Here is a 23,088-nt window from a genome sequence, read left to right as displayed (position 1 = left end):
GTGCAACTTGACCATGACCTGGCGGACTGAGAATAAACAGACATCCAGTTTTGCATCTCGGATTCTGTTATTGTTTGGTTTGGAAGGTACGTTTGTAATCTTTTAATTACAATCTTAAATCATTTTGTTCAGTGTAATAATTCCAAGGAGGTCCCGTTCCACTCCAGCATGACTCTGCCTCAATGCACAAAGCGGGGTTCACAAAGTCATGTTTAGATGAGAGATTGATGAGGCCCTCTGCGTAAATTGATTTTGTTTCGTTGCTCTCGATGTATTATTTGGGGTTCCAAATAACTTTGTCCAAATGTAAATACAGCGCAAATGATATATGACAAGTTCTAGCCTGGAAACCTTTGTAACTGATTGAATAATTAAACGTAGTCCTTCTGGTTTTCTTTCCGTATGAATTTGAATCCAGAGAATTCTGTCAAATGACGGCCTTCATTGAGCCCACTTACTCCTTCTCCCCCAGTAATGAGGACATTACTGGTCTGAGCGGACACTTTTACAAAAAACACAAAGCAAAACAGGTGGAACATTACGTGATTTTTGTGGAATCTTGTCACTCGGTAAAAAAAAAAAAGTGGTACGCATCCGACCGCTTACATCAGATTTCCCATCGTCCCCCAAATTATTCGCACTCTGTCTTTGACCAATAACATTGTATAAACATATTTGAGCAGTCTGTTAAAACCCGGCTTTCAAGGCAGCTCTTTCAACTCTATTTTTTTTCCCAATCATAAACAAAACAACTGCACAGTGGTACCTCTACTTAGGATATTAATTGGTTCTGGAAGAAATTTCTTAACGAGAAAATTTTGATAATAGAGACGCGTTTTCTATGTAAATGCCCTAATCCGTTCCAAGCCCCCTAAAATTCAGACCGAAATGTTTTCTACAGCATAAAAATGCATCAAAATATGTAACAAATAGATGTTACAAATTAGATTATTGCACAATAAATGAGAGTTGTGCATAATGTAAGCAAACAAAGAATAAAGAATAAAAATGATGGTCATTTAACTGTTAACTGCATCCTCATCATTTTTTGCCTTCTTTAGTTCATGTTCTCTCTTAGAAGTGGTTTTCGCCTGGCGTTTTGGAAAGAACTGATCCATGGATGTTTGCTTTTGTCGGCTTTTAACAATCCTTCGAAAATGTCCAAGGCAAACATTAGCATAGTGAGCGATCGCCCACCTGGTGAACACTTTTTTCCAGGTGATTCACATTTACGTAAAACTATCGGAACGCCTCATGGCCTGAGGGCCGAATGACGAGGACGCTGCATAGACACATATCTATTTATCTATCTGCACACATAGACACATTCGGTGCGGTAGAGGTCCCTCTTAGCCAATGGGATGCCAGGATAATGCTCGGTAGTAGCCAGTGGCAGAGCAGCTCTAAGTATGTTGCGTTCAGGAAACTCGGAGCTGCGAGTAGCAGCCCATACTGTATTTTTACCTTTCGTCTCTTGAAATTTCTTTCGTAACAAGAGGCAATATTTTCTTGAGGCGTTTCGTAACTTGAAAATTTCGCATGAAGGGACGTTCGTCAGTACAGGTACCACTGTACGTGACTTGTGTCTGCCACGCCTACTTATGCAGGCTGTATAAATTGTGCTTTTCAAAATATTAAACATAACTAGTTTGTTTATTAACGACTATCTTTATTTCTGCAAACACCAAAGCAGCCCGTGTAGTCAAAAAGTTTGGAGACCACAATTTGTCACAAGGGCAATGCATAACCACTGTCAGTTGCGAGTAAGATTTGTGTTGAAAGTGTGGTCTGGATCCTTGAGGGCAGCACACGTATGGACATTAATCAGAAATTCCAATGAGCTGCAGCAGGTCAGAGAGTAACAAATGCATGGAGCAGAGCAAGCAGATTGATGTTGACAGGTAAGAGATTCGATAATAATGAGAGTGGCGGTGCGGATTTTCAGGGTTACAGTATTGGTGAAAGAAGCAAATCTGAAAGTGTGCTTTTCTTAAAAGTGCGCTTGAAATAACCATCATGCAATTACTGTAGAGCAGGGGTGCCCAAACTTTTTGAACCTTAGATCTACTTTTCGATCAACTAACCTCCCGGGATCTACCCTTACCGGCATGCGCGCGCGCACACACACACACACACACGCCATGATGAGAAACAGCCTAAAACTGAGGCATGTGATGCACTTTTGCAGCCTGTTAACTATCGTAGCTCACACGTACCGTTTTAAAGTGCTTCCCTGGGCCCTCCTAGATTTCTATTCATTGCCCGTGCCCTCGGTGAATTGTACATGAAGCAAACTCTGAATGAGAATAATGACGATAAAAGAGAGCGCAACAGCTCTGATGACAAGCTGCAATTGCAGTCTGCTGAGCGCTAACAACTTCCGGTGACGTAATCACGCGCCACCGTAAATTCAAGATTTACCTGCTTTATTTTATTTTTTTTTTTTTTTTTTTTTTTTGTGAAAATGAGACTGATAGGATGATTAGGGTGCAGTGTACATTAACACAAAAAATATATTACTAACATGTACAAAGACACACAAATGGTTGTTTTTTTTGTTCTCCTCGACACTCCTCGGATGGATCTACTTGGGACCTGTCTTAGATCTACCGGTAGATCAGGATCGACGTTAATGGGCACCCCTGCTGTAGAGCTTGGAAGATTCAGTCTTTGTGGACTGTCAGCCTTCTAAGTGTATACACATGATATCTGTGATACCTAGGGAACCATATGTAAAACATTTTAAAATATAGATTATTCATTTTCCTCCATACGGAAATTTATGCCAACCAAAAATGTGTAATTTTTTTGTTTCAGATACCTGAGGTCAGTGTGCCATGAGAGGTCATCAGGTGTGCCACGGGACGTTATCCAATGTCAATTATTTTGGCAAAAAAAATATATCTAATTTAAAATAACTAACGTTTTGGATCATTTTCTATGTTAGCCCCACAGAGAACCAGGGAAATTAATCAAATGTTCTTTGACTAGATGACAGAAGGTATACTGTATATTTAACGTGTATATCCACTTTTTTGCATTGTTTTGCGACGTCGTTGTGCCGAGAATAAGTGACTTAGCTCAGTAAAGGTTGGGGAAACACCGCCCTAAGGTATTAGTGTTGGCCCGATACCGAATTATGGGCTTTGATACTACCGCCATACCGGTACCAAAATGATAGTATTGCAAAAACTGCAATAAAGAGGAGTAGAATAATAGCTTCCAGCTCAACAACTCATGTTCCTTTTATTTGTTTTAATTCAAACAATTACTATAAGGATAGAAACTAGCAATAGATCTCATTTGATTAAAAACAATATATTTTTTTTAATATTTTGAAATCAGAAAAAGTGATGGTAAAATATGACATGAAAAAGTATTTTCCTTTATAATTCTGACTCGTTAACCTTGAACTCTCTTGCCGCTGCTCTATTTCCGTGTTCAACTGCGTAACGCGATCGCCTTAAGTTTGAACTCTGCGTTGTAAGCATGTCTCTAGCAAGGAGCCATTTTGGGGTTGACATATTACCGTAATGACTACAGTATACACAAGGCGCATCGGATTTTAAGGCACGCTGTGAGCTTTTAAGAAAATGGAAGGCTTTTAGGTGCGCCTTTTAGTGCAGAAAATACGATACTGCTCGCACTGGGGGCGGGGAGACTGGGAGAGGGACAGACAAATCGCACTCGTCTTTGCATTTGCAACGTTGTGAAGCACAACAGTGTTGATATTCGTCTTTAATCCTACTTGAAACAAAGAGAAAAATTTGGACATTTGTGGTGACGGTCATAATTTTGCCACACAGACGATGCATTTGTGGCACGCGTCAATGACGTGACGTCATCGTTAGTAGGCGTCCCCATCAAATGACTACTTCTCTCGAATATAGGCTGGCCATCCCTGCTATAGAAGTACCTCATACCTTGGGGAGTAGGGCTTGCGGTGTTGGTGAGGGACTCGCAACAGGTTGATCCTGTTCCTGCTTTCTCTTGACCTCAAGGATGAGCTGAGCCAAGTACTTTTGCTGGAAATAGGTACGTTTTCCCAAGGCACCTTCATTGACCAAAAACAAACAAATAAATATGTTACTGGGGCTCATTTTATCCAATCAGTTGAAAATGATGAAAAAACGTGAAAGCAATAGTCCCACTGAGTTCCAAAAATTAGGCTGACTTGGACAGCAAAAAAAGGGTTTTCAAACTAATTGGCCAAATGGCCGATATTAGCCGATTGTTTTTACTTTTATGCACTCTAACAGCAGTTGTACACATGTAACACTGGTTATTTTATTAAATATAAATCTACACCATAATATTGTATCCTGAAATACCGTGTTGGCCCGAATATAAGACGGTGTTTTTTTGCATTGAAATAAGACTGAAAAAGTGGGAGTCGTCTTATGTTCGGGGTCTAGACATTATATCCATTCACGACGCTAGATGGCACCAGATATCATTGAAGCGAATGCTGAACTTGACTCCCCAGGCCAAAATGAACCCGTCACGAAGAATAAAAATAAAAATAGCGGTAGCACGAAGAAGAAAAATAAAAAATAGCGGTAAGAAAGAAAAGAGAAGAAAATAATAGAAGAGATGACAGAAAATGGAAAAACGTAGCGACAATCTGGAGAAAAGTGGGTCGAAGATCGGCCAGGTTAACCGGTAGCTGAGGAGAAGTTATGATGTAATTTACATTTCAAAAACCAGCAGCCATTTATTTACGAATGTGATTGCACTTTAGTTTACATATTTAAACGTTCAGATGTTAAGATTTGAATGAGGCAAAATAACATGCTTTTTCTCTCAAATATATTGTTATAATCATTTGTTTCAGATGTACTGTAATTTCTGTATAAAAATTAATTTGGTGTTCAAAAAGTCTTTTTTCAAACTTGAGTCTTGAAAAACAGGGGGTCGTCTTATAATCAGGGCCATCTTATATTCGGGCCAGTACGGTATATACTTTATATCACGAAATTTGTTGATAAGGCCATTCTGAGGACCATCCATTCAAAACAAAGCAAATCTTGATTTTTTTTACAGGCAATGCTTAGGTGAGCAATGGAAGGAAGTTGTGCAAGGAATTGACCTGGATAACACTACTATACACACAACCTGGGTTAAAATATGACACACATTCAACTACAACACAATCACACATACAGGTATAAATAACAAGGATTAATGCCCTTATAACATCATTAATGAAATACATTGTGCCACGCATTGCATTCTGGGAATTGACGTTTTTTAAACCACATATTTGATGATGAAGATGCTGGTCCTCACTATTTTGTGGTGAACAGGAACCAGGGTGTCTTGCAAATAGCGAAAAATCGCATAGAAGACCATTGAAATGCATTGGGGAGTTATATGAAGTTTTATTTTTTTTTTTTCTGCCAAAAATCGCCATTGGCATAAAAAAAATCCATATTGGTCAGGCCCTACAATTATATCTGTCAAACTGGCACTTGGGTTGAAGTGAATTGAGTCACCTCCCACCATACAGCATTTCTATCTCAAGTTTAACCTGATAAGTCAAGCAATGTGATCAATGGCTTGTGTTAGAGCTGGGCAAATTAAATTTTTAATCTGTTCCTTTTTTTTTGTAATACCACTGTATATTTTTGTAAATCCATGTTTCATTTTAATGCTTTTTAATTTTAGGCTTGTCCTGAAATTTCACTCAAAAGCCAACTATCCCTTTGTGTGAATAGTGTATTTTACATGTATTGACCCCCCACGCCCCATGAATTTCAATGGCCATCAGTTAAACACAGATTTTCGCTATTTTCGGCCCCTGTACCTTTCCCCTGTGAAAAGGGGCTCACCTGTACTTGAAAAAATACAAAAGTTTTGAAATGAATGACTAATACTTTTTAGTAATCATGATTTCAATATCAATAAAAGTAATTGTGATGATTATTATTTTTTCCTGTAATTACCCAGCCCGAGCTCGTATCTCCAAATATTTGTGAAGACCTTTTCACAATGCACTTAGCAATGCGGAGTGCGTCGTTGATGGACTCATTCATGTGCAGAAGTGCAACCAGTTGCCATATGGAACACCTATATGCACCCTGTAACCTGATCACATGATAAGCTGTCCACGGTACTGTAGTAACCGTTGTCCCTGAAAGGGTTAAGGGTGAAAGCTATAACAATCTCGCACTCAAGCCACACCACTCCGTTAACAAATATTCCATGAAAATAAGACTAATCTCGACAAATTCAATGGAGAATTCTGACATTGAACGAATAAAAAAACCTAAGGCTTTGAGACAAAACCCAAGTCCCTCGTTGATCTCTGGTGCTTTTTTTTGGGATGTAAATTAAACCATATTTTCCATATCAGATTTAGCAATAAATGGACAAAATAATCAACAGATTAAGCAATTATTAGGATAATCATTGGTGGCAGTGCTAGTTATAATAAAGGGAGGAAAGAGAAAACAAGGTATTTGTACGCATCATACCAGTCATGTTGATATCAAGCAGTGAGAGCTCCTGGGCTTTCTTGATGTGTTCCTTGGCAGCCTGGTATTCGAAGTAGGTCAGACTACAGTAAACACACTCCAAGTGGAACTGGATTGCCAGATTTCTCTGCTCAGAGAACAGAGACTCGCATTTCAGCACTGTAGGGTTAGGAAGAGGAAAAATTAATCACAACCAAAAATCTGTCAGTGTCATTTTTTCCCCCCAAAAAAAGTCAGTCAACATTTTGATCATAGTTTTATTGATGTCTGTGTACAGGAGGTGCCGGAGTTACTCACGTCCAATTTAACTTTCGTACATACGAATAATACTGACTGATGTCCATAAATGTCATAAATGTTCATAAAACGCCATATTTTTAACCGCACGCCACATCATACTGTACAGAACTGTAATTCCCCTTTCTGCCGTAACCCATACCACGCAGTCATCTGCAATGCTTTTGTCAGCAACGGCTTTCCCAACAATGAAAGCCTCACCTGAACTTCAATGTTCAAGCGGGCAATGACAATGAGATGTGGAAAAGTGTAAGTGGGAGGAACGACATGCCTCCACTCATCAGCACCCCCCTTCCCCCCACCTCCCCCAACAACAACTCAAGCAGTGTTCTGTTATTGGACTTCTGTATTCATCATGGAATGCCATAACAAACACTATGTTCAAACGTTAGGGTGTCCATACGTGCACTTGGCACCAGGATACAAGGCCGCAGTTCGGTGATCAACTTCGTGGTTGCATCATCGAACTTGCCGCCGCATGTCTCTGACTCAGTTGAAGAAAGGTGCAAAGCTGTAATTGATCTTCGCCTGGTGGTGTGCTGATCCGAGATGGTGGGGTAAGATCCAGTTCTCACCTGGCACATGCAAACATATTGTGAGGCAGTTGACCACAGCTGTGGCCATAGGTGGTTGGTGCCTGTCGTGGTGGCAATCCCCTGGTGCACACCACTGATAAGGGATACCGTCAAGCTGAAGGAGTCCCAACAGGCCTTTTTGGTCTGTGGGTCTTTCAAGGCAGCTGATGGGTACAGGCTCGCCAAGCAGAATGCAGCATTGGCGATGGCAGAAACAACAAGTCGGGCGTCTGAAGAGTTCGGTGACACCATGGAAAATGACTTCCAGATGACTTTGAGGAAATTCTGGTCCAGGGGTCTCAGGAGGGGAAAGCGGGGCACTGTTAACACTGTGTATAGTGTATCGTGAAATTGTGAGTTAATCGCGGGTGTACTTCAAAGACCTCCTGTATTCTTCATTTGAGGAAACAGAGTCTGGGGACTCTGAGGAAGACTCTCCAGTCTCTGGGATTGATGCACCATGGTGGGTAAAAAGCTCCTCCGTGAAAAGGTCCCGGACTGGATGATATCTGCTTAGAGTTCCTAATGGCACTGGATGGTGTGGGGCTGACCTGTTTGACACACCTATACAATACCGTGTGGTCATCGGGGACGGTGCCTCCGTATTGGCAGACCTGGATGGTTGCCCCCTTTTTAAGAAGGGTGTGTTCGAACTACAGGGGGAATCGCACTCCTCAGCCTCCCTGGTATGGTCTATTCAGAGATGCTGGAGTCAAGGGTTCGTCCATAAGTCGATTCTCAGATGCGAATGGAGCACTGAAGATTTCGTCCTCGCCGTGGAACAGAGAGTTCCGTGAGGGGGTACTCCGGTGGTACCAGGTACCTAGCCCCCTGACATGGGTTGTTTAGTCCCTGTATGACTGATGTCAGAGTTTGGTTTACATTTCCGGCAGTAAGTCGGATCCGTTTTCAGTGAGCCTTGGACTCCACAAAGGCTGCCCATTGTCACCAATTCTGTTCATAACCTTAATTGATTGAGTGAGAATCTCCAACCTGTGCATTGAGAGGAGCAAGAAGAGGTGGCTTGGGTTTGAATATACAGATTTTGCTAAGTGGCTCCTGGATGCCTCCCTGGTGAGGTGGTCTGTGTATGTCCCACTGGGAGGAGACCCCTTGGAAGACCCAGGACACGCTGGAGAGACTATGTCTCTGGCTTGAGATTCTCCCGGAAGAGCTGGGCGAAGTGGCTGGGGAGAGGAAAGTTTGGGCTTCCCTGATAAAGTTGCTGACCCTGCAAACTAGCGCCGGATAAGTGGAAGAAAAGGTATAGATGGATGAAATTCCATCCATCCATTATCTGAACTGCTTATAGACTTATATTTATATTTAAGCTTATAGCTTGCTTATCCTGTACGGGGTAGTGGCGGTGCTGGAGCCTATCCCAGGTGGTTTCGGGCAAAAGGTGGAATACACCCTGAATTGGTCGCCAGTTAGTAGCAGGGTAAATATATAGATGAACAACCATTCACACCATCACTGAGTGGGAACCGATCACAAGTTGCGCGCACACAACTTTGCCAGGTCTTTTATAGTCCGTCAAAAGGAATTCACCTCATTTTGATGTATGGACTTCAGTAGATTGTTCACATAAGGGGGTATTTTCGCCCATGCAGGTTTCATTCTAGAGGAGTTTCACTGTACTAGGGAGAAGACCATGCTATGTAAGTTTCTAAACTCCTGCTTCAAAGTCACTGTACTACCATCCCAAAATATTGTGCGAAAAAGAAAAACTGCATCAATAGTAATCAGTTTCCTACAGTTACTATACAGGTATATTCTATTTACAGCATTTGTGCTGTTTGCATCCAATTGTTTTGTCTAACCACATCAATGTGTGATTTATCCACAAATAGTAACACACAACTAAATACATTTTGGAAGGCCAATTCATTGATAAACTGCTTGCTGACAAAACAGAAGAGAACCTCTTCAACAGAGAGTCCCAATTGAGATATTAGTTCTGGGCAGGATTCAGTCTACTCTTCAGTCGCCAAGAAAATACTCTTCCAATTGTGCTAGAATTTACAATTATGATGACAAAAACCAGTTCCTCAAATATTGACAATAAAGACAAAACTATGTACTATCAAGAACATGTCTTTAAGACATTAACTGAGTGAGAAAGAGTTGAATGAAGACGTGGATTTGTCCATCACATTATGATCCTCGTTTCTGTTTATATGTGTTTGAATTACAAACCACAAAACTCCCATCAAAGTTTTTGCTGTCAACATGTGGGGTTTAAATAACCAATTAAGTTTGCTGAGTGCCCTCCACGTGTACAAAGAACAGAGTTGCACACTCCCGGCAGAACAGCCAAGAGTTTGATGTTAAAAAGGCACTGGACACCCAGCACAAAGATGAGGACTGGAACAAAATGAAATCATTGTTTTTCATCTTATCGTCTGGGCTATGAGTTTCTTTTTTCTCAATGAATTAGGCTTTAGCAGGTAAAGTGACTATGCCCAGCAGAGAGTGAAAGACATGATCGGAAATTACTTCCTTTCATCTCGATGCAACATTAATGAGGGAAAGTAAGTTCATGCTGCCAACAGCAAGTCAGGAACGAGAAGTTCGACATGGCAAAGCTCTAACTGCAGTTTAAAGTCATCTAAAAGAAATTTAGGTGTGAACAGAATTTTGCCTTTACTTTCTGCGTCGATATACCTCCTCAATATACAAATGGAAACTCTGTGGTTAAACACAATCCAATCAGGCACGATGGACCTTCGATTTGTTTGAATTTCGATATATCCCTTACAAAGTCATGGAAACAGGAATAATCCATTCCATTGTCAAAAGACACACCCACACAATACCCCCCACCCAAAAAACCCGAGATGCTAGTTAAGATGAGGTAAACTGTGGTCTTGCACGCTATGCTGGCATCTCGCGTGATTTTATACATGACTGCAGTCCTCCTTTTGAAATCAATGTTGCAAGAAAAAGGTTAAGAAGGTGAATTGATTGAACCTCGCCGACATCTGGCATGCATCAGGCATGATGGCAGTTCAAAAGTTGATATTTGTAGGAAATTTAGGAGCATTCTGCTTCAGAAGCTCCATTGTAAAAATATGTTTCAATTCATAATCGACCTAATTTTTATGAGCAGCATGACTAACTTACTGAATGTAAATTAATAAAATACATTTCCGAACTACACATGGATGTAATTATCTTGCTATTGATTTCAACAAGTTGGAACTTTTCAGCACACAGCTCTAAATCTATTCTTCACCCATCTGATGGTAATATACATTGTGAAATGTAGACCTTTTTCCATGCTCATGAGAGACAAGTTGAGGAGCTGCTGAGAACACGCCTCCAGGATTTGCTGGTGCAGGTTGATGTAGCGCAGAGTCCACCAGGAGAGAAGCTGCCAAGATTTGAAAAAAAAAACAAAAACAATTTAAATGGGGAAAAAAAAAAAAAAACAAAAACAATTTAAATGGGGGAAAAAAAAATAACAATATGTTCTATGCACCCCCACTCGTCTAAATACAGCATTCAGATTACCAGTAATGTGTTTGTGGAATGAGCATTGAACAGCAAAATCTACCCGTTTTTATCCATCTTTACAAGCGAACATTTTGCCACTTGCTGTGGACTGAAAATGTTTTCGGATTTGGCTCAGGTGACGTACACAAGCTGAACCGTGATGGGTCGTTCCCTGAGTAAGTGAGAGATCATTTTCAGTCCACAGGAACTGGAAAAATGGCCACCCCCTGACGTGGACAAAAGCAGGTGGATTCTGCTGCTTAATTCATGTTTCACAAACGCAATATGAATCAGAACGCCGTATGTAAACTAGTGGGGCCACATCTAGCATGTTATTATAAAGAACATTTTTGACTTGGATGGAACACATTTTTTTTCCATTTATTAATATTTAGAAAGTAAAAAAGTCAATACTGATTGAGAACGGGACCATCCATAATGATCAAGATGTGGTGACATTTGTTATTTATTTTAATAGAATACCCAATGAAAGTAACAAAGAATTGGCTAGTAGTGGTCAAATTTGTCCTCAAGATTGGGAACACGCACGCACGCACGCACAATGAAAGAAAGTCAATTCAGTATTCGAATCAACTGATATGGTATGGGTCAATCAACCACTGTTGATAAGAAAAACAAGCTCAGTCGATTGCCTGAAAAACGTCAACATTTTGATTTTGATGTGATCAATCACATCAAATCAGACTGAGTACTTAATTACTGGTGAGAAATTCTCAATTGATTGATTGAACATAAAAAAAGAAAATGGAAGAAAGAAAGAAAACAAATCATCAATAATTGTCATAGTCCAACTTGGTTTTCGTGTTCAAAGGGAGTAGGAAGAAGTGCAAAACGTGTCTAGTCCGACAACCTTGTTCACATGTCAAATTATTCCACCAGTAGGTTATTTATATACAAAAATGGTCCCGAAGTACAACAAAAACAAACAAAAGACACTTCTCAACACAAGTTGCTTGTGAACTCTTTCAAATATACCGTACATGCTATATATGAAAACAAACAAACTCCATTAAATCCGTATACTGATCATTCATTCAACAAGGGTATACTGAGACACCGAGTTATTGTAATTCATGTTATTTTAGTCACGCTGCCGAGGACTGTCCGCATCTTTTTTTTTTGTTTTAATACAGTGGTACCGCTACTTACGAACGTCTCTTCATACAAAATTTTCAAGTTACGAAACCTCTCAACAAGAAAATATTGCCTCTAGTTACAAAAGAAATTTCAAGATACAAAAGGTAAAAAAACAATATGGGTTGCTACTCGCAGCTCCGAATTTCCTGAATGCAACATACTTATAGCTCTGCCATTGGCTATTCCCGAGCATCTTCCTGGCATCCCATTGGCCAAGAGGCACCCCGCACCGAATGTGTCAATGCGTGTCGATTGATAGATGTGTGTTTGTGCAGCGTCATTGTCATTCGCCTCTCATGCCATGAAGTGTTCCGATAGTTTTACGTAAATGAGAATCCCCAGAAAAAGTGTTCACCAGTCGGGCGATCGCTGACTGATGATGTTTGCCTTGGACATTTTCGAAGGATTGTTATAAGCCGACAAAAGCAGACATCCTCGGATCACTTCTATACAAAACGGCAGGCAAAAAACACTTCTGAGAGAGAACAAGGACGAAAGAGGGCAAAAAAACGATGAGGACGCAGTTAAAAGTTAAATGACCATCATTTTTATTCTTTATTCTTTGTTTTTACATTATGCACAACTCTCATTTATTGTGCAATAATCTAATTTGTAACATGTATTTATTACATATTTTGATGCATTTTTATGCTTTAGAAAACATTTATGTCTGAGTTTTCAGGGGGCTTGGAACAGATTCGGGCATTTACATGGGAAACGCGTCTCTGCTTACAAAATGTTCTCATTAAGAAATTTCTTCCGGAAAGTCTTGCATTTTCTTAAAAGTTCACAGAGCGCCTTAAAATCCGGTGCGTCTTGTGTCTGGTCATTACGGTAATATGTCGACCCCAAGATGGCTCCTTGCTGGAGACATGCTTACAATGTTATAACTTGCTGTTGGTTCAGTGAACTGTGTCGCTGATTTATTAAATAAGGTTTTGTTGCAGCTCCGAAAAAAGGAGAGCTGTGGTGTTGTTTTTTTAAAGCGCACACTTTATTAATGGTTTTCACAGTCTCAACAAATACAGGTACTGTACATCTTTGTCCGTCTTCGTGCCTTCTCTTCTTCCGTTCCACTCGAGAGGCGTTCATGGTTGCCTCCGAAAAACGTAAATTAATGATTACTTCAATGAAACTACGAAGAAAATCAAGCGAGGAAATCACAAAATAAATTCTGTAGGGGGGATATAGAATTTATTTTGTGATTTCCTCACTTTATTTTCTGTTTTGATGCATTATTTTCAATTTTAGTAGTTTCATTTAAGTACAGTAATAGTTAATTTACGTTTTTCAGAGGGGGTCATGAACGCCTCTCGAGTTGAAGGGAAAGAGCGCCGCGCCATCTAGTGGAGGCATTGTAGATTGCGCCTTATAATGCAATGCGTCCAATATATGAAAAAAAATTACAAAATAGCCATTCATTGAAGGTGTGCCTCATAATCCAGTGCGCCTTTTAGTGCGGAATATACGGTAATTTCGTAGGGTCGAGGTACCACTGAACAGTTGCAGAAACTATTCCCTGAGAACAAAAAGTATAAAATGAGGACACAGGAACAAACAAAACAAAACTCATCTGACTGCAAGGGCTTTGAGAAAAAAATAGGTGGGAAAAAAAAGGATGCAGAGAACCAACCAAATCTGGCTCTTAAATATCTTTCCATGAGCTGAGTCTTGAAACAATGTACTTTTAGTATCAATTAATAGAGTCGCCCATTGTTTTGCAAAAAGAGAGAGCAAGATAAGCATGTAAGAAGCTTTGTAATGTGTCAAGGAGGTCCTGCATCGTTGCAAGTGTGAAATGGATCCACCATTTGTCTCTCTCACCTAATCAATAACCTGACACACACTAGCCAAGAATGTTCGCACATGATCTCAAAATGTCAGCATTTGCATGGATATTTATCTTCTGGCCTGGCAGCGCTTCCTTTTCAGCTCGTCGAGGTGTGAGGTGCTGGCAAGGGGAAAGTAGCAAGTGGGTGAACTTGAGCTTAATATGCACAAGGGATGAGCATGCACGTGGGTGCACGTGCGTGGACGTGCATCTGGAGGTTTAGTTTAAAGCGAGCCTGGTCCTCTTCCCGCATGCTCGGCAGACACGGGCAGTATTAATTAATTTCCTCAACGTCCATTCGTATTTAAAGAGCAAATTAACATTGAATCACCTCGGACAGAAAATCACTGTTGAACTTGTATGTACATCAGTGTTGCCGATGTCAGATCAAGGGAACGTGGCAATTATTTTCTGCCCCGTGACTTGGTGTTGATTTGCACTCAGGCATTAGCGATGACTTATGGCTTGCTGAGAATGGAGAATAGGTGCCATTTGCAGTTTCTTCAGTTTTGGTAGGAACGGAGAGGGAGGATTAAGCGGATGACAGAAAATGCCATTGAGTTCCTTCCGACAAAATTAGAAGCTGCCTTTTAACGAGCAACCGTGTCATTCTAAATCCATTCAATGAAAGACAAACTCATTAGCTGTTAGCCCGCTGGACGTTCTTGTGGAGAGGATGAGCTACTTCTCACGGACACATTGGATTTTCCCTACTCGACTCTGTAGTCCCAGCATGATCAAAAAGTAAGATACTGATGCTCAGCTATGATTAATCCTCAAATACAAAACTTGATGCGACAAAATAAATCACACACAACACTGGTTAAATTATAAAGCTAAAAATAGTTTTTTTGGTATTTTTTTACACGCCAGATTAATCCTCAAATACAAAACTTGATGCGACAAAATAAAACACACAACACTGGTTAAATTATAAATCTAAAAAGAGGTTTTTTTGTATTTTTTTTACGCCTGTGATCATTTACCTGAAAGCTTTCCATCTTGGAAGAGCATTTGGTGAGAATAACCCTCGCCAGCAGGAGGAGGAATGGGTTGGCCACCAGGCTGTACACGGATTCGCCGTCCAGGAGCAGGCACGCATGGATATTTTCCACTATGGACTGGGGCTGGAATCAAAATTGCATCGGAAATTACGCTATCAAGCTTTTCTACAAGATCAATGACGATCATGTGCGTCTGTGTGCGTGTGGCTCAGGAGTGTGTGTGTGTGTGTGTGTGTGTGTGTGTGTGTGTGTGTGTGTGTGTGTGTGTGTGTCATTGTTCTAAAGTGTTTAGAAATGTTCAAAATGTATTTTTTTGTTCTCGAAAGCATTCAAATTAGTATTTTTTATCGTGTTTGGTTTATAATGTTAATATAAATAAAAACAATTTGGAATTGTTTAGCTGTCAGCTATTATTTTACTGCTTTTTACTGACGTTTTAAGTGTTTACCATTGTATCATTTCCTTTTTGTCTTCTTTTAGTTAGACAAAATAACTGACCTTGTTTTGTCAGCCTCTGCTCTTTGCAAACAAAGTTGTTAGAGTAAAATAGTGTGCAAATATATCTTCAGTCGCTGTCAATCTTTACGTCATAAAAAATTACGGTAGGCCAAGTGAGATGACTAGCTGCTCTTTGCAAACAAAGTTGTTAGAGTAAAATAGTGTGCAAATATATCTTCAGTCGCTGTCAGTCTTGACATCATAAAATTTTTCGGTAGATCAAGTGAGATGACTATAGCGAATACGGTCATGCTGTGCTGCGCCAAAAAAAGGGTACGACCAATTCTGTGCTGGTGCGACCACTTGGAAAAGCTGGTCGCACCAGTGCGATCAGTCCAAAAGTTACTGCAGAGCACAGTTGCCACATGTGTCTCATCTTGCCGGGCCAAAATCAGTCACGCTGGATGATTTAACTTCAACTACATTAGCACTGGGACCTGTTTCTGTGAGGCTGTGTAAATGTACCGTGATTGAGGAATAGAAAAATCTCCAGAGGTTTTGTTAAGATAGTAAATAGCTGAAGGTAGAAGACAAAAATGGAAACGCAATGTTTTGTTATACCTCAGAGGAGAGCAATGCCGAAGGCAGAATGTCAGAGAGCTGAATGGAGAGTGGCGGACCGGTCCAGTTGCTTTGAACAAACATGTGGAGGCACGAGACTGCCAGGACCATCACGATCAGTTCTCTGAAGCTGCAAGGACAAGACAGTCGTAGCAGAGTTTAGAGTGAAGGTTAGCTCAGGGTTTTTAGTGGGAAGAAAAAGCTGAGTTTCAAAAATACAAGGAGACCACAGCTCTTTGGAGCTGCCGTTACACTTTACAGACAATTAACATGCTTTAAAAATTGGGAATCGGTGACATGCTTTGCTGCCTTTCGATTTGCTTCTTTTCTGCGTTGATGGAGGGTGATGGAGGAGAGCAAACGGAAGCAATCATGACGAGCGAAGAGGAGGAGCAAGATGTGCCACATTCATTTCATTTATGAGCTGTTTTCGAGCTAGCGTGAGGAAGGGCCATGTTAAGCTGTCCTTAATGAGAATTAATAATTCATGATGAAAGGAAGAGAGACTCTTAATAGGAGCGAACAAACACTTTTAACAGCTTGGAGTTCACGCTCAACTACTTCCAGCTCATTAGGTCATGATGAAGATTTTTTTTTTTTTATCAGTGCAACTGCAAGCAACAGACAGTGGAACCTCCCGAGTCAAATTACCGAAGGTCATAAAGTTTGGAATTTGAGCACGATATTTTGGGAAAAATATTCCTCAGAAGAGTCGGTGATGGTGTAATGCAGGGGTCGGCAACCCAAAATGTTGAAAGAGCCAAAAACCGAAAAACAAATGTGTCTGGAGCCGCAACAAATTAAAAGCCTTAGAAAGAAGGCAACACATGCTGTATATATCTATATTAGCTATATTAACCGACTATCAAAATGACTACGTTGGCTCCAAATACACAATGAGCCTTCCTGATTAAACCGTTTGTTTTCCCTGCAGGCATCCTGTAGAGCAGGTGGGCCCAACCTTTTTTGACCAAAGGTCTATTTTTCGATCAACCTGCCTCTCGCGATCGACCCGTGACCGCACACGCACGCACTTACACACGCATGCCATAATGACCAACAGCCATTACAGCCCCTGAGATGAACGAGACACGGGACGCACTTTTGCAGTGTGTTAACTTTCGTAGCTGACGTGTACCCTTTTAAAATGCTTCTCTCGGTCCTTCACCCTAACCCACTCCACCCACAACCCAGGTGGGGGGGCAAGTGGTGTCGAAAATTCCTCAGAAGTCACATAATATTTCTCAGAGATTTTTTCTGTGTCTTTAAGCAAATGACACCAACAATACTGTGTCCACATTTGAAGGCGTATTTAAAAAAAAAAACGTCGTCTAAAAAAACAGGGGAGCTTAAAAATGCGTACAATTTTAACCTGTACAGACAATTTTTATTCTTTTTTTTACTATGTGTTATCCATGAAGGGTATCCACGAAGGGCACATCTGTATCTTACTGTATAATTTGAGTCAGCATGAAAAGAACTGATGAGTGAGTGATAGTTTACCTGTTGGTTTGTTGCCCATCTGTGTCATCGGTCAGGTAAAACAGGATGCATCTCTCCAGATAGACCTCGATGTTCTCACCCTCATGACAGCTACCATCACCGGTAAGCAGCGCCAACACCTGAGGGCTTCTCATAACTGCCTCAAAGTCCCCATTCATCAAGGGCTCCAACAAAGAGCCCATTTCTAGAAGAAAACAAAGATTGACGTCAAAATCGGAATATTTGAGGCTGTTCAATCCGAGATAAATAATTCACAATTGTGCAAGTATGGTTTTAAATACAGGATGGTTTTATTCACATTTTTAATGAGGGATAAATACTGCAGCAGTTGATTTAAAAAAAAAAAAAAAAAAAAACTACATTTTCCTCTCTCTCACCTACAAACAGCTTCAAACATCACGTTGACTGTGCAAACAATAGAAGAATAAAATTCTAGACCTCCTGTATGCCAAATGCAAATGTGAAGGGAGCCACAACTGCGTGAGAACTTAATCAAACAGTTGAAGGACAATGTTCCTCAATGTACAGTTGCAAGGAATTTAGGGATTTCAACTACGGTTCGTAATAGCACTATTATAGAATTTGGAGAAATCTGCCATACAGACCCACGATTAAAAAAAAAAAAAATTACATTCTACTCTGCGGATGTGCTTTACACTCATTTATACTTATTAAAACAAATTTATGTTTTTGAACGAGCATTAAAAAAATCCAAGCATAAGTCTCATAAAACCAAGGTTCATTTAATTCAGTCGGTCAGGCTACCTGCAATAATACTGCAATATTAAAACCAAAATTACGTTTTGATTTAAAACAACAAAAACATGAACAAAAATAAAATGTTGTAAAATAAGAGTTGTTCATAATTAATTAATCGATTATCAACCTAATCGATTATTTTGAGAATCCATTCATCATTTTGAGACCTTGTTGAATTTAAAATTGTAATTTCAAATCCATGAAAGCATAACGATTCTTTGTATTGAATCAAAATAAGACATTTGCAAACATCTGCTTTTGCTCTGTCAAGCAACGCTAAGCATTTTTTGACAATGTTCTGACCAGCAGCCTCTTCCTTTCTTTGTATTCTTGTGACAGAAAAATATAGCTAGAGGGCCTGGAGCAAGTCTTTTTTTTTCCTTGACAATCACGCCATGTTTGTGATTCGAAATCTCATTTGCTGATAAGAATGCCAGGCATGGAGTTTTCTGTTGCAGCAAGTGGGTGGCTGTGCAACTGTCAGTTGCAGATTGGAATTTATTTGTCCTTGGTACGGTTGAATATTAGCTCAGTCTTGTCATTCGCTGTGCAGCTGGCTTTAAGTGACGTCGCCGGCAGAGGTAGACAAACACCATTACATTATTTAAAGTACAGAAATAATTCGTTTTGGTCCAATTCAGTAAAATTAGGTAATTTGCCGGGGCGCAGTAATGTGCTACGGCACCGCGGTTGGGAATCACCGGTTTTAACTATTTTCCATCATCCATTAAATGAATAGTAGTTTATCGTGTCCACCCCGTGACTAAATATTATACTGTACTGGACATACATACTGAACGTGTCGTTTTTCCTTAACACTCCAAGTCATTTACATTATCTTTTTAGCACACCCCCGGCTTTAATAAGGATTTGCAGCACCTGGTGTCGTAAAAGAGAAGGGGAGAGGGTTTTTTTTTTTTTTTTTGTAGATCTAATGAAACCCTGGGGCTGCTATGATAGCACTATCAAAAGCCTGGGAGGGGATGAAGTGATGGAGGCGCTTTGGCTTTATGAGGGAGAAAATGAAAGCCTGAGGAACGGCCAAGTGTTTAATAACATTTCAGCTACTCTCCACGTCTGCTGATGAAATGGCAGCAATTATGGAAAACAAGGCCGAGGTCCTCAAATTACTCTATAATTCATAACAATTCAGAGGGAGCACTGCGTTTAATAAGCGGCGGGGAACAGAATTTGCGGTTGAATTACCTGAGAGAAGCAAAAGGGATCCAACATGAACAATGAAAGAAATCTCTGGAGACGCTTCGATCACTGAGCCTTCATTAAGAAGCCAACTGCGCAGTCAACGTGTGGTGGGTTTCTATCCATCAGTTAATATGTGGGCTGGGTAGCCTTGGTTTCATCCAGAGTAGACTGTGTTGAGATCAGATTTGGGATATTTTGGAGGCTTGACCTTTTTGACCAAATTCCAGGTCAAGGGGAAAATAAAAAAATGGTTGATATTCAAAGTACAGTCAAAGGAAAGACATCCTAATGAGTTATTACAGTGTCTGCAATTGGTCATATTTTGACATTTCTTCACTCGCCATTCAGCTTCAATCAATTCCAGATGATGGTTTTTTTGGTTTGGAATAAATGCAGCTTCGCTCTGGAAAGATAGACAACATTTTTTCCAGAAGTTGTTCCCTCCAAGGATTTTTCACGATTATGTAGGAGAATCCTGTTTACCAATCAGTCCAAAATGTGAAAAGAGGCTGAATCATCAGGAAACCAAACAAACATATTTCACGAGCTATCAACTTTATTTCAAGGTGACCATTCACACTTGTTTTATGTTGAGAGGGAAGACATTTCATCTGTGCTACATAAAGCACATTTGACAATGAAGTTGTATTCAATTCAATTCAATTCAATTCAACATTGTACTTCAGCAATTCTCATAGTATGGTACTGGTGGTACACAGGCTCCCTCTAGGGGTATGCAAAAGAATCCTGAATATTTGAAAATGATGCAAATGAAATTGAATTCATTCACAAATATGAAATCCATCCATCCATCCGTTCATTCTCTGTACCGCTCATCCTCAATAGTGTCACAGGTGTGCGATACAACTAAGTGATACACCTTCAACTGGTCACCAGCAACTCACCGACATAAAACAATCAAACATATTACAATGAAATGAAATATCTGGCAGGATAATGCCTAATTGTAAGAGCATGAAGGGATATAGCAATCTCTGCCATCGGGCAGAATCATCACTGTTCAGAACCCCCCCCCCCGCTCCCCCCAAAAAAATCAGCATTTGTTGGGCCAATATGATTGCATCGCCAAAGAGACGACGCCATTTTTGGTACCTAATATTGGTCATTAATTTGCGTGACTTCTTTCCCAAATCAAGCATCAGGGCAATATTCAGTATGTGCAGTAACATTTACATGACAGAAACTGACATTATGCCATCCATAAATTAAAAGCTATTACTCTGCTAGAACACTGGTGAACATATTTTTAAATATTTTTAATCACAGATGCATGTAAACTTTGAGTTGATATTTTTTTGGTTTTAGATTATGAACTTGCCTTTGTTTTGTTTGTTTTTTTACCTAGCACATCCGATTTTTATAAAAATAATATTCATGATAATAATATTTGTAACATAGCAACAATTACAAATTACGGGGTACAGTCAGCAACACCTGGAATTTTTTTCTGAAATTTCATAGCTATAAATTACAACGTGTGGTAAAATCTGGATTAGCCAAACTTGTACAGGTCAACCTTGAACTAAATTGCTTCAAATGGAGCCTGAGAGCTCAGCGATATAGCCTAAAATTCATATCATGGCATAAATTGAATCCCTTCATGGTAGTGATACTTTGAGGAATATAAACGTAAGCGTAAACATTACAATTGAAGTTTTTTTTGTTTTTTTTTTAATGTAAAAAGTAAATATTTCTGTTTAAGGAGGCACAAATCAGATCACTCGAAACATAGTGGCACCAAAAGACACACGGAGGATAGGGGCTGACAAACACAACAAGACAACACACGCGGCAGAGCCAGTCCCAGGTACTGACGACACATACAGTACAACAGGGCACCCCAAACGGTTGCTGGATTTGCAACGCCACAGACACAGCTCATAACTCTTGCTTGCGACTTTGCTTGTACTCACCTCAACACATGTGCACACAACATTGAAAATACAAGCACCACATATTTTACGCTTTACTTTGACTTCATGGTCACATGTTGAGGGCCTGTCAGAGATCGTGGCCTGATATGGCCACCGGGGCACACTTTGCCCAGGGCTGTCCGAAACAATGAAAGGCTCCATCAAATTATTGTGATGGCTTCAATCAGAAAAGGCAAGAAAACTGTGGATTAGAAGCACCAAAATTAAAGAGGACTAAAGATGAGCCAAGTACATATGTAGTACTGTTGGAATTGTGTACAAGGTACAAGTACCACATTTTCCGCACAATAAGACGCTTTGGAGTAAAAGGAACACCTTCAATAAATGGCCCATTTTTAAATTGTTTTCATATAGAGGGCGCACCGCCTTATAAGGTGCAGAGGAAAGAAGCTACAATAGAGGCTGTGGTTGTGTTAGGCATCCACTAGATGGAGCTACGCTAAAGTGAAAACAATACAATACAATCCAGCTTTATTTATGGAGAGCTTTCACAACTGCTGCAGCTGTAGCAAAGCGCATGACAGAACATTTAAAATACTACGTCCAAGAAATCAGAATATTGATCCATACATAATGCGCATTGGATTGTAAGGCGCACTGTCAACTTTTGAGGAAATTGAATGCTTTTAGAGGCGCCTAATAGTGCAGAAAATACGTTAACTCATCTATGCGGGATTTTTTTTTTTAATCCACAAGTTATTTTTAACTTTTCATGTAAAGTATAAAAAAAGAGTGACTACAGCTCAAAATAGATGGATTTAACTTTTAAGTACAATAATAATAATGACAACCATGATCATCTTTAAAAATTCTATCTTCAGATATGAACCATTTTATAAGAATCTTCTTATGCTTGTATGACAAATAATAGTACAAACGTAAACATTTTCTGGAGAGAAATTGAAGGTTTTAGAATGCTAACAATTGGCTGGTACACATTATTCCTACTATGGATAATATAATGGGAATCCAAAATGGTGTTTGTGGTGAATGCTGTTGTGAGAGACCACCGAATCGACCTATGGCGAGCGTCACAAAAGTGACTGAACTTGTACTTCAAGGTAATCTTAAAGCTATGAAGAGGGCAGTGCCAAACCCTAAAGGGTTATCACGCACCCTTTGAAATTTGTTTGGTTGGCGCTTCAACAGTCAAGGATTTTTCGCAATTCATTATTACAAGAATACCGCTGCTGTCATATTCAGACGACAGCCCTGTTTACCCATTGATGTGTTTCTTGGAATATCTACAGACAGTCACGTATAAAATCTCACTTTGTAAATGCCAAAAATCTCACACGTTGCCTGAAGGAAAACAAAAAGTCTGCCAACTGAAATGCTGCCAACACACCAAAGAGAAATAAAAATCAGTCACCTCAAAGCTGGAGGTTGGCTGTTTTCTTCTTTGCAAAGCCAGACTGAGAGGAAAACACAAGCTTGTTGATAAATGGCAATCTGGAATCAATGCTGTCGTGAGCTCAGGATCTGCACATCTACACAATAAAGCCTTTCATTAAAGTCATGTTTCTTAGCTGTTCTATTCGTCACTGTCCAATAACTATAAATGCCACGAAAGATGGGCATGATAGTGGATTATTCAGATTTCAGTCGGTTATGCTAAGCTGTTTATTAATCTTGTCTTGATGCAATAGTGGAAAATGGAATCCACTGCAAACAGAGGAGGTGGTGTTGATTCACAGTCTACACTAGTTGGTTTTCTCAACAAAACAGGACTTCAGTTGAGTATACACACACACACACACACACACACAC

At 40.0% G+C, this 23,088-nt stretch overlaps 1 protein-coding gene across 2 annotated transcripts in view; it reads right to left on the bottom strand.

Moving 5' to 3' along the window:
- The window catches only part of ttc27 (tetratricopeptide repeat domain 27), a 73,511-nt gene that overhangs the window by 45,611 nt on the left and 4,812 nt on the right, over positions 1-23,088 (bottom strand). For both annotated transcript variants that reach the window (XR_002169716.1, XM_019882197.1), the window contains exons 2-7: positions 17,402-17,585; positions 15,899-16,028; positions 14,822-14,962; positions 10,622-10,724; positions 6,477-6,635; positions 3,924-4,054 (exon numbers count right to left, since the gene is read on the bottom strand). Coding sequence is in view for 1 of the 2 variants with exons in the window: in XM_019882197.1 (XP_019737756.1) it covers positions 3,924-4,054; positions 6,477-6,635; positions 10,622-10,724; positions 14,822-14,962; positions 15,899-16,028; positions 17,402-17,585 (848 nt within the window). In the remaining variant the exon portion in view is untranslated. The remainder of the gene's footprint in view (positions 1-3,923; positions 4,055-6,476; positions 6,636-10,621; positions 10,725-14,821; positions 14,963-15,898; positions 16,029-17,401; positions 17,586-23,088) is intronic.

This window comes from Hippocampus comes, unplaced genomic scaffold (genome assembly GCF_001891065.2).
Source record: "Hippocampus comes isolate QL1 unplaced genomic scaffold, H_comes_QL1_v1.1 scaffold36, whole genome shotgun sequence".
Lineage (NCBI taxonomy): Eukaryota > Metazoa > Chordata > Actinopteri > Syngnathiformes > Syngnathidae > Hippocampus > Hippocampus comes.
This window is presented reverse-complemented; position numbering and strand designations above follow the sequence as displayed.